A 12,386-nucleotide genomic window follows, 5' to 3' on the forward strand; every position below is an offset into this window, starting at 1 on the left:
TTTAATTTTAAATAACTTACATTGAAAGGCATGCGTCACGTGAACACATGCAGTTGTAATGCTCCTCCTCAGTTTCTTATTATTTGCTCTGAATGCAAAGATATCAGTTTCTTATTAATGTGGTCTGAATGCAGTGAATCTTGTTTTGTTTTGTGGGTCTTTATTTTGTGCAATTTTATATTTATTCACTTTTGTGAATATGCTCTGAATGCAGAGATGCATTAGAAGTCAAATATATCATTTTGTTGGTCTCCATTTTGTGCAGTTTGATTTTTTTTTTATTCACTTCCGTACATGCAGTTGTCATGGTCCTCCTCAGTTTCATTCATGCGCTCTGAAATGCACTTTGCTCAATAAAGAGCAAAATGAGTTTTTAAAGACTTTAAAAAAAAATAATCTTGGTTTGAATTCTATAAAAGTGGGTTGTGACTTAATGACCATAGGAAAATGTGGTTCCCAGTGTGAGACTAGTTGAGAACCCCTGGGCTATTGTACAGTACACTGTCCTGTATAATAAACTAAACTAAATTAAACTAAACTAAACAAGGAACACATATTATAATAGGCTATATCATGGTAGTGATGTTAATAATTGACAGATTACGGTGAGAGGGTAATGGCACTTTGACATTTTAACATGGTTTTCTATTCACAGCAGCCTAGGTGTAATGACCTTTCCAGCCAGCAGGGGGCTCACACTGATAATTCACTCTGCTGCAGCCACTCACTCAGTCACGGTGATCGAGTTCCGCTGTCACAACAACAGATAAAACAATGACAGAATCGGGGCAAAAGTTCAAAATATTCAAGTTTTTAAAGATCATTATTTGCAGTTTACTCATTGCAGTCTCGTTGTTACTCACCATAGCGTCTATCAGGACGCTGTCACTGGACGTAAATGTCGGACTTCAGCTCGCAGAGTGGGAAAAGACGAAGAACATCTCGCTTGTCATAGACCCCCACCAGAGAGAGGAGCTGATAGCGAATTTCAAAGGTAAGTTAATTTAATTAGTCGTGTTTCTTTTTTTGTTTTTAACTAGTGAGATGCTGTTGGTGATACTGGCTGTGTGTTTCACTTCATCCATCTGTCCATCCAGAGGCTATCCGCATCCCCACGGTGTCCTTCTCCCAGACGGAGAGCAACACAACCGCGCTGTTTGAATTTGACAAGCTCCTCCGTAAAGGTAACGTAACTTTAAGCTAAAGCAACTAAAGTAAATGTAACGTTACTTGTATGTCTGTCTGTCCTGTATGTTTGGAAGTTGGTAACGTAACAGTCCTCTCTCTCACACACGCACACACGCACACACACAGAGAAACTTGAAGGTTTGCAGTGTAATTTAGTTCAAGCTAACTCCGATAACCGTTACGTTAAGCTAACGTTGATATTTCATGCTAAACAAGACCTGTGTGTGCAGCCACCATGGTACAGTATTTATCCATGGCAGCCAAACGCGAGAGCTCAGCTAACGTTAGCTTGTCGCCTAATGTCAGCAGACTGCTTGTGCAATAATAAACGGTAGTTCCAGGGCCGGATTAAGCTTCTCTGGGGCCCCGGGGCAAATACTTGTTGTGGGCACCCCCCACCCCCCATAGGACTGTGCAGTGCGAAGGTGGATGGTAAGTTACAGAAATGTTTTTCCACATTCTTTAGTACAATTTTTGAGTTTAAAGCAACTACAAAGAACTTTTAACTGGATGCAGAAAGTCACCCACGGTGTCCTTCTCCGAGACGGAGAGCAACACAACCGCGCTGTTTGAATTTGACAGGCTCCTCCGTAAAGGTAAAGCTAAAGCAACTAAAGTAAATGTAACGTTACTTGTCTGTCTGTCCTGTTACGTTACAGTCACAACTGTGTGTTTGGAAGTTGGTAACGTAACAGTCCTCACAAACACACGCACACACACACACAGAAATTTGAGGGTTTGTGCAGTGTAGTTTAGTTCAAGCTAACTCCGATAACCGTTAAGCTAACTTAACGTTGATATTTCATGCTAAACAAGACCTGTGCAGCCACCATGGTACAGTATTTATCCATGGCAGCCAAACGCGAGAGCTCAGCTAACGTTAGCTTGTCGCCTAATGTCAGCAGACTGCTTGTGCAATAATAAACGGTAGTTCCAGGGCCGGATTAAGCTTCTCTGGGGCCCCAGGGCAAATACTTGTTGTGGGCCCCCCTCCCCCCCACATAGGACTGTGCAGTGCGAAGGTGGATGGTAAGTTACAGAAATGTTTTTCCACTTTCTTTAGTACAATTTTTTGAGTTTAAAGCAACTACAAATAACTTTTAACTGGATGCAAAAAGTCTTCCTTTTCTGCTGATCTCTCTACAACAGCAAATGAGGTCATCTGTGGTGGGAAGATAAGCTATTTTACTCTATCCACTTTTTTCCGAACGTCAAAAACGTAAGCCTGTTTTGCCGGTTTTGCTCTTCCGGTGGAATTTTATGTTTACGTTTCCATGGTTTCGGTAGTCGCGGTAAATGCATGGATTTCTCTTTTTTTTTTTTTTTCAATGAAAATCTGTAAAACGCATTGATCATCAAACCAGCTTTTAACAGTGGATATCACACAAATTGACATCCGTGTTAAAAGCCAGCGTTAATAGATCCATGCGTTTACCGCAACTATGACAACGACTGAAAACCATGTAAACGTAAATGTACAATTCCACCAAACCGGCAAAACCAGAAGCCGGTTTTGACCATGGATGGCGTTCGGAAACTTGTGGATACCTTTGAGAGGCGGTGGTTGGGTCGGTCCACCAGACGAAACGATTTACAGCACTCAGGCCAAATTCACGATCCTTGATGTTGATAATGGCTACAATAACCACATAAAAATTAAAATTTGTCTTTCTGGTCTGTGTCCCCAGCTGTATCCGTTGACATTTTAAAGCCCATGGTTTAACAGATGTACTATCAAGCTGAAATATACTTCCATTTTAAAGTGGTTCTCTGTCCTTGATGTTTTTTTTTGCTTTCATTAACCAATGTGTATGTGTGGCCACCAAGGATAGAGCCGTAAGATCATTTGCTGTCAAGGAACAAAAGGCTGCATTTGATCAAGCATTGGGACAATTTAGTTGGGCCAGTGAGATACAGTTGCTCTTTAAATGCAGGCCCTGAACGCCACAACTCTGAGTCTGACATGTGACATTTTATACCAGACTTGGTAGGGTTTAATTCCAGCCATATGTTATCAATCTCTACTCCAATGTCAGGACTTCTATAACAGTCATTTTCGTTATTGATTGAGCTTCCAGTCTTGTGCAAGTTATCAAAGACATTTCAAACGTGTCATATTTCTAATACTTCAAGAATTAAATGGGTACTACTAAAGCAAATTACTAGTACTTTTCCATCAAGTTTGTGGAATCACAAAATCAACCTTTGCATCACCAGTTTCTAACATAGCTTTTCTGTTGAGGATGATGCAGAGGACATAATCAGGCTTATTTTCACAGACTCCTGAACTCGATTAGAGCCCCAGCAGGTTTTATACGGTTCCCCGCCTTCTAAGCTTGTGCTCTTTCTTCTTCCTGTGCCAGCCTTCCCAACAATTTTCTCTTCAAAACTGGTCCATCACCAGTTGGTGGCCAACTACAGCCACTTATTTTGGGTGAAAGGATCACAGCCGGACTTGTCACCGTACATGTTGCTGGCCCACGTTGACGTGGTACCTGCTTCAGAGTCAGATGGCTGGGAGGCCCCTCCGTTTTCTGCCAAAGAGATAGGTGACTTCATTTATGGCAGAGGGACCATCGATGACAAGGGCTCTTTGATGGTGAGAGAACAAATGATACATTGTGTGATCACGTGGAGTTGAATTACTTTTCACATGCTTGCAAGTCTAAACTGATGTCTTCGTTTCTTCTAGGGAATACTTCAGGCGCTGGAGTACTTGCTAAAAAAAGGCTATGCTCCCCGCAGAGGGTTTTACATCGGTCTTGGTCATGATGAGGAAGTATGATAATGTCATACTAATACAATGCACTTGAAATTTTGAACTTAAGGAAGAATCAAATAGCCACATTTGAATGTCTGAATGCTGAATTTTGTTTTAAAGGTCAGTGGATACAAGGGGGCAGTGAACATAGTCCGTGTGCTGAAAAAGAGAGGTGTGCAACTGTCGTTTGTCCTAGATGAGGGCCTGGCTGTACTGGATGGTGTCATCAGTGGTCTTGAAGGACCTGCTGCTCTGTGAGTACCTGTCATACTCTGTGTATACACATTCAAAGAAATCCAAACATGTATGTCCATGAATTAAAGCAGATATCAGCTTCACGGCCGTTTCGGCTAATGCTGCGTTCAAGGCAGGCTTTTGAAACCGTAAGTTACAGCTTCAAGTCACAACTACGACTTGGTAGCGTTCCAGGTAACCCGTAGCTCGTGTTTTTACCATCCTGTTGTCTGTGAAAGTTCCCTATAACGGCCACTCGTAACTTCCGACCCGTGAACTCGTACCAGATCGAACTGGTATGACTTCACAGGAAGGAAAAACACAAAGTACGAGTTTCTTTGAACGCACCATGAGTTAGCAGCCCCCGCCCTTGTCAGGCATCAATTGGTCCTCGTGCTACGTCACCACATTCACGCGCATCCCTTGGCTGCACACACAGCCCTTCATGCCGTTCTCTCTCCTCATTGGATAACACTTGTATCCCACAAGGAAAATTTTCTCCTCGGGTTACAGCAGAGCAGAGTGACGGAGAGACTCGTGTTTAGGCTGAAATACTTCATGTAAGTGATTGCTGACGGAAAATAGGACTATTTAGGACTTATATTAACAAAAACATTCCACTGATATCTGCTTTAAGTAAAAATGAAATGTCATACGGAGTAAATATTGAACACAAGGTTTGGAAAGCCATGAAATCAGCTGGAGTCTGTCAGTATAGAAAATAATCCTTCCTGTCCCCGATCAGTGCAAAGTAATATCAGCTGGTTTAGTCCACATTGACGCCTATGAAAAGGTTTCTCATCACCAAGGTGTCACACAAGAGACGTCTCATGAGGAAACTTATGTTGCAGATTGCAGAACACACTGATGGCATCGGTTACAGACGTGTCTGAAGGCACCGTAGCCTACAGTATATAAGACAGCAAACTTAGATGGACCTCTGCGTGTGGGAGAAAAAAAAAAGACTCAACTGCATCATGCACAGATGACGAGCTGTCAGAATAGCACTCTTACGCTGTTTCTTTCTATTTAGCCTGGCATTTGGCTGCACTAAAAACTGTTCAAAATGTGAAAATCTAACCCGCCACCTGAGCACAGGTCAAACATATTGCCGATCGTCCTTTCAATAACTGATCGCCGATTGGCACAAGCCTATTTGGGGTGATGGATGATAGACTAATATCTATTAAAAAAAAAAAAAAAGCAGCGATTGAATGTCACACGATCAACACGCACTACCTTTGTGATCTATCGGTCGATCGCGATAACTGGTTGTTATTCTGTGTTTTATGTGTTTGCAGAATTGGGATATCAGAAAAGGGCTGGGCCACTGTGAAGCTGAGTGTGTCTACGACCCCGGGTCACTCATCAATGCCTCCCAGAGAGACCAGCATTGGGATCTTGGCTGGAGCAGTCAAAAGGTGAGAGGAACACACAGTGTATTGTGGTTAGTCTGTGTTTATGTTGTAACATATGTGTGACTACATACTGTATTTTTGCCATAAGACTCTAACTGTCATGATGATTCCTCAGACTAGAGGACAATCCTATGCCAAGGTTATTTGGTCATGGTCCTGAACGTGAAACCTTTGAACATTTAGCCCATAAGGTAAGAAAAATCAACAATTTGTCCACTACTTATCACAACGTACAGTAAAGCATTTTTGATTTTATCCTGTTTTACTAACTCTTTAACTTCAGTTCAGGCTTCCACTAAAGTTCATAATGTCAAATTTGTGGCTGTTCGCCCCACTACTTGGCAGGTAATCACATTGTAAAAAGTAATTACATTTATTTGCTATGTTTTCACTTTGTACCTTGGAATAAACGGATAGTTTTGTATTTCAGGGTACTAGAAAGAAAACCAGACACAAACGCTTTTGTAAGGACTACCACAGCAGTGACCATGTTTAATGCCGGAGTTAAGGTACAGTTATACATTTTAAAATAGGAGGTAATTCACAGGAAGGTTGCAAGCAATTAATCATGCCCGTGAAAACTCCTAAATGGTTTCCCCCCCTCTCTACTGTAGGTGAACGTTATCCCTTCTTTTGCTGAAGCTTATGTGAATCTAAGAATCCACTCAGCGCAGACGTTACAAGAGGTAGAGTTAGAAAACTTGCTCTCCTTTTTTGAGAATTCCTGATGCCACCAAGAATATTGTGTGTTGAATAAAATGTGTGCTACCTCACATAGGTCCTAGACCTCGTTCATTATACAGTGGGCGACCAGCGGGTGAAGATCGAGCTTGTCGACGGCTTCGACCCTCTGCCGGTCAGCTCAGCGGGTGAACAGTCCTTTGGCTTCCAGATCATCAAGAAAACTGTGTTGGACATGTTTCCTACAGTTACAATAGCCCCAGGTAGAGTGCAGACCGATAACTTACTATATAAGTATGTATATATAGTTATCAATTATTTATGAATGTTTTTATATCATGTCCAGGTGTCTGTATTGGGAACACGGACAGTCGACACTTCAAAGACCTGACCAGTAATATTTATCGCTTCGCCCCAATCTGGTTTAAACCAGGTGATGCTCAGAGGTAAGAAGAGGTAACGGTGTACTGCTTGTGCTATGCAACAGCTGTCAAACTGTAAAGCAACTTCTTCCACACAAGAGTGACCTACTGAGTGACCTACTGGCTGGCATATCTAAAGTTGCATTTGCACAAATGCAGTAAAACAGTATTAGGTATAAAACCCACAGCTTGCATGGTTTATGAGGTATAAACCGTGCAAGCTGTGGGTTTTATACTCTGGCTACAGAAAGACATCTCACAGGACCCATAATGGGAAAGTGGATGAAGTAAACCCTCTCCTCTTTCTTTTTTTTTTGAATATTTTATTTTCACTTTTTTGAATTTTTTACAAAAAATAGAAGAGAGAAAAAAACAACACAAAAACCTACAGTACATACAAAATAGGCATACACCACCTGACATTGTTAAATGAAATAAATGAAGTAAGAAAAGTAAAGACAAAGGCTATATGAGGATATATACTATGAGCAAAGTAGTCCAGTGCCTTTTGTCTCAAAATACCATCAGGGGTATGAATAAAAAATAAAACAAAACCCTGAACGTCAGCTGTCAGCAGGTAAAAACTATTCTTCTTGTCTTTCGTAGATTCCATGGCATCAATGAAAGGATTTCCAAAAAGAACTATGAGGAGCTTGTCATGTTTTACTTCAGCCTAATTCAGAACTGTGACATTCGGAAACTCCCTGAGCCTCACAGCTCAGTCCATGAACTCTAAGGCACCGACAGTATTGATAACAACTAAAAATAAAATGCTAATGAGAAGCTTGTGCTTACATTAGTCTGAATTAGTTTACACTGAAGAGGACCATGGCCTGACTTGGACCTTTGCCGCTAAATTTCAATGAGATTCTTGATTGTAGTGGCCTGTAATTAAACAAGTTGCTAATTTCAGTTTTGTGTGATCACACATTGTTGCAGTGAAATAATCACAGGTCAGGTACAGGTATATGAAACTCCTTTTGTGTTTGTGATTAGGATTGGTAGTGTATTTTATGGTACACTCCCAAATTATGGTGATGCAATATTTGGATTAAATGACTGGATAAATTCCATTGTGCTGCTAATAATTTGATCATTAAAAATGATCAACTTCAGTGAAATAACTGTATAATTTTTTTTTTTTTTTTTGCTGCTGATATGACAATGCAACAATATGCTGCTTGCTGGGGAAATTCTAATTTGTGATATTTAAAACTGTACTTTGTTACTTCTTGTTGAATCACATACCGATATCCATCTTCTGACTGCTGTACCATCACTGACTGACTCATTAAAATGAATCCTGATGTGTAAAGATGATTTGAATTTGCACAGAAGCTTGACATTGAAATTGTTGAAAAATGCAACAAATAACACATGTATTTTTTTTTTAATTTTGAAAATTGTTCATAATCATGCCATCACCAGTAATATGTTGTATTGAAAAGAAAGAAAGATTCCTCTTATCGAGGCATTGAGCTAAACATAATAACACGGCAAGTTGCAAGAAACTGGCATTAAAGTAAAGCAGTTTAATATTTTAGCCAAGATGAAAACACACAAAGCTTTATATAATATAGTATCCCACTTAGGGCCAGTCACAGCATTTGCAGGTGTTGCGGAAGACTAAACCGAAAGGACAGTTCTGGACATAGGTTACGCCATTGAAACAATTGTAAAAAGCATTTGGGTCGGGATTAGGATAAAGCCCACTGGTCTTTCCTTTGCAGAAATGTTTATCAGGTTGCCCAGCAGAGGGTGTTGTTGTGGTGGTTTTGGTGGTTGTGGTGGCGGCAGCAGTGGTAGTAGTAGTAGTAGTACCAGTAGTAGTAGTGGTTGTAGCTTCAGAGCCAGTGGTAGTGGTTGTAGCTTCAGAGCCAGGCGTACATGTACATTTGGCATCTGTAGGTGAAATTGTTGTCTCTAGTTTCTCAGTTTTCACACAAAATGTTACTACCACTCCCATTGTACAGCATATGATAAATACTTTTTACAACTTTGGGCCTACCTGACACCAGAAGATTGTGCAGATGGCTGAGTAGTGGATATTTGCCCTGTTTACAGAATTGCCCGTTAAAATCATCCAGGTCCATAGACCAGACAAAGACTCCACCTAAGTTGTTTTCTTTTACATAGTCAACCTGCGAGAATACAATAAATCATTAGCGTGCACTCAGTCATTTAAAAAAAAAAAACTTACTCTACAGTTGTTTTTATGAAATAATTCACTACCTTAGCGTTAATGCTGTCTTTATTGTCAAAGCCAACCCACTGATTTCCTGTGGTTGCATATGGAACTTTTTGGTCCTCAAGCCAATGGACTGTTTTTCCTTCAACATTAAGACAAACCTGAAAAGACAGAGTCAAATTTTAATACAGCATATTAACACAATCAGAGGAACAATATATATATATAAAAACCTTTATGAATGATGAAGCTCGTAAGGGATTTCAGATTCACCTCATAATAGGACCAGAATCCTGCTTCTTTGGTGTAATGACCTGGATTACCAGCACCACTAATTGGTGCTCCAACAACACTAGATTGAGAAGACAGTGTAAAGGTTCGTCCATACGCTGCAAATCCCAGAATCAGCTTTTCAGCAGGTACTCCCTGGTCTTGCCAGTACCACATAGCAAAGCCCTGAAATAAATAAAAAGAATTGAAGGATTAGGGTCAGTTGTGATTGGTATTTCACTGTTGATTAATGTTTTCACACTGTGGCTCACTTGGCATATACCAGCTAAACCACACCATCTATTAGTAAATAGATCATGCAATGTAAGCAAAGCTATAAGGCCAACATTAACCTTACTGGTCTTACTGCTTAAAATACAAGAGGTTAGATTACACCTAAGGCAGCACAACTTTTTCAGGGAGGCTGGACTTTACACTTTCTTGGCATTAGTATTTGCTAGCTGGTTAGCCACCTTTCAGCCACCTGAGACAGTTTTTGGTGAATAAAAGAAATAACAGTTTTTAATGCTCACATATAGTAACAGCAAAGTGGCCCCTTTAAAAAAAGTTGTGTCTCAATGACAGCTTCCACCTCCTACTGGCAGAATTTTCTTTAAACAGTACTTTGTGTGACTGGTTGTTCTGACAACTATAATTACTTGATATCAGTGCCTCTATAAGCATGTAGTTATGTTTCTCTCGCATTCATACTTGCAATCTTTTAACCTCTCATCAGTCTTAACTCAATAATAATACATAGCTAGTTGACAGAATCAAATCGGCTACTTACAGCATTTAAGTAAATGCGACTTCCAGTGTCCTGGTATCTCGGGTTAAGAGGGCTGTGATGTCCTGTGACTCCGTCCCATGTGCCATGAAGGTCAAATGCCATCACATTAATGAAATCCAGGTACCTAAAAAAGAAGAAAATTACATTAGATGCTAATGCAATCAAATTCACCAACACATGATGACAGCTTGTTGTAGCCATTTAAAGTATTTAAACCACAATTTTTATTTAGTTACGTTTATATAATTTGACTTGGTAATTTATTTTTGTAGAAATTTATTGCGTCACTGTAGCATCACATTACTTGAATACACGTCACTGGGGGGCGGGAGTAAGTCAGAACAATGTCGGACAGGTGAATAGACTGTGGTTGCATATACTGTCGTTTTTGACCACAACTATTGTTTACTACTTTTAAGTTACTCAATTCGTTGATTTGATGGTTTTTTCGTTATTTTGGGGGAATTTATTATCAATATGAAATCAAGTTTTTCTAAACTAGAAAAAGTACCACGTGGTGGCTTTTGTGTTGGAGATGCGTTCAAACGCCACAGACCGCCCCTGTCCACGGCATGATATGCCGATACACAGCTTATCACTTGAATGTAATTAAAAGCAGAGAATTTACTTGACAATCTCTGCAACTTCGTAGCTGGCATCAACCGTTCCTTTGTGGGCAGCCACGGCAGCAGTGACCAGTAATCTGGGACGGCCACTTGCTTTTCCCTCAGCCTCATATGCAGATAGGAGTTCCTGTATAACAGTAACAGACCGATTCAATGTCAAATCATGTTATGTAATGCAATGCAACATGAATCAATATGAAACTATATCATTTATTTATCCATGATGATGTTTGTCTCAGAAAAATCCGATCAAACCTCGCATAAAAGTGTGAATCTGTGTTTGTCCTGTGGTTGGCTTCCTCGGGTACCAGGGAATTCCCAGTCCAGGTTTATCCCGTCAAAGCCGTATGTTCTCAGTAGCGTGATAGACGACTGGATAAACTTCCCTCTGTTGGCAGCCGTTGATACCATGGCACTGAATCTGGACATTTAAACAGAAATGGTGCTAAAGAAGACATGCCACACATTAGATATTCTTTGGTAGATTATATTTACTTATCTTACTTTTGTGTGCCAAAGGTCCAGCCACCAACAGCCAAAAGGGTTTTAAGATCTGGATTTCTGTGAGAATTGAAATGCAGCAGTATATATTGAATACTCCAAGATAAAAGACAATGTTCTGAATTTTTATAGGATAAAGCTCTGACCTAGTTTTCAGTCCATTAAAGGTACGGTAGCTTTCTATATCACTTCCGTGATATGGAACCAGCTCATGGGCACCGTTAATGCCAGAAAAGGCAAAGATCAGATGGGTACACAGGTTTGGATTAACATCTGAAAGTGTGAACTTCCCTCCAGCAACTCTATATTTGGACCAGCTGGTGTAGTAACACACCAGTTTGGAGGAAGAAGCTGAAATATTTAATATTTCAGTTAATTGCTTTAAGATAAACAACAGTGTTTAACAGCATGAATTATTTGGGGATTTAATTTCATTGAATTAAATTGAAAATATAAACTCACCCAAGCTGGTCAGGATCAAACAGAGACCTTCAAATGGACACACTTGGTCAGTAAATAGTCAAAATAACTACAAATATTCATTTTACCAGTTCAAAATATACTTTACCTGCAATTAGAATTGTTGCTCTCATGTTTATACTGGGGAGAGAACAATCGGAAAAAAGAGAAACCATAATGTGTGGAGTGATCACAACTTCTGAACATTTTAAGAGGGACTTGATAACACTTGCACATCTGTCCTCCACCATGACCATAAAAGGATCAATGAAATAACATATAAATCTTAACGTACTAAGTGACAGAAAGCAAGTAGTTCACTCAGGAATGGAACAGCAACTTCTCCAAAAGTATTACAACCATACTTAATTAAATGGGAAATGATGTGACCATAGTGTAAAAACAACAATAAAAGTTATGCCTTAATAACACCAAAGTGTACTCCTGTGACCCAGCTTCTCTTTTGTCGTCAATTAACCATTGTAATTCCTTGTGTTTTGAAATTTGACATGTTAATTTGATTTAACATTATATATAATAGCAGCATGTCTGACCATAAAGACAACATGAGAAATACCGTTAGATTATCTCAGGTGTAAGTATTAAAAAATGTACATAATAATAATGATAGTACACTCGGTTTAATACTTACCTTTAGGATGGCGGCAAGTCCCTCTTTGCCGTGGCTGATGATGTGTGACAAAAAGTCTTAAAAATTGAGGGAGGTGGGGAAAACTTAAAGGGTTGGGGACAATGAATAAAATGTTACATAACCATCCTAGTTGCAAAACTGGTATTGCAATCTTTAGTACTGTCTTGACTATTGCCCAACAATATCGTCTAGCGCC

At 39.8% G+C, this 12,386-nt stretch overlaps 2 protein-coding genes across 2 annotated transcripts; one reads left to right on the forward strand and one right to left on the reverse strand.

Annotated features, from left to right (window-relative positions):
- The first annotated feature begins 729 nt into the window (after positions 1-729).
- Positions 730-8,024, forward strand: LOC310988646 (N-fatty-acyl-amino acid synthase/hydrolase PM20D1.2-like). Its single transcript, XM_083975322.1, has 13 exons — positions 730-994; positions 1,098-1,184; positions 3,552-3,787; positions 3,881-3,967; positions 4,070-4,203; positions 5,485-5,604; positions 5,717-5,792; positions 5,885-5,946; positions 6,032-6,110; positions 6,216-6,287; positions 6,380-6,545; positions 6,629-6,728; positions 7,311-8,024. The coding sequence occupies exons 1-13, from the start codon at positions 775-777 to the stop codon at positions 7,438-7,440; spliced, it is 1,569 nt and encodes a 522-aa protein (XP_083831448.1). The 5' UTR covers positions 730-774; the 3' UTR covers positions 7,441-8,024.
- Positions 8,025-8,292: 268 nt separating this feature from the next.
- LOC310988162 (acidic mammalian chitinase-like) lies at positions 8,293-11,672 on the reverse strand (the record flags this gene model as incomplete). The annotated part of the gene is made up of 10 exons (XM_083974674.1): positions 8,293-8,330; positions 8,713-8,845; positions 8,937-9,053; positions 9,166-9,348; positions 9,953-10,076; positions 10,581-10,705; positions 10,834-10,999; positions 11,083-11,139; positions 11,226-11,430; positions 11,648-11,672. 10 exons carry the CDS (start codon positions 11,670-11,672, stop codon positions 8,293-8,295), a joined length of 1,173 nt encoding a protein of 390 aa, XP_083830800.1.
- Positions 11,673-12,386: the final 714 nt, after the last annotated feature.

The sequence above is a fragment of the Trachurus trachurus genome (assembly GCF_905171665.1).
Source record: "Trachurus trachurus genome assembly, chromosome: 7".
Lineage (NCBI taxonomy): Eukaryota > Metazoa > Chordata > Actinopteri > Carangiformes > Carangidae > Trachurus > Trachurus trachurus.

Bases quoted from the DNA above. Each gene is read 5' to 3' on its own strand.
- LOC310988646 (XM_083975322.1), top strand. From the start codon at position 775: ATGACAGAATCGGGGCAAAAGTTCAAAATATTCAAGTTTTTAAAGATC. The intron at 5,793-5,884 runs GTAAGAAAAATC...CTTTAACTTCAG, and splicing joins TTGAACATTTAGCCCATAAG to TTCAGGCTTCCACTAAAGTT. The intron at 6,729-7,310 runs GTAAGAAGAGGT...TGTCTTTCGTAG, and splicing joins AAACCAGGTGATGCTCAGAG to ATTCCATGGCATCAATGAAA.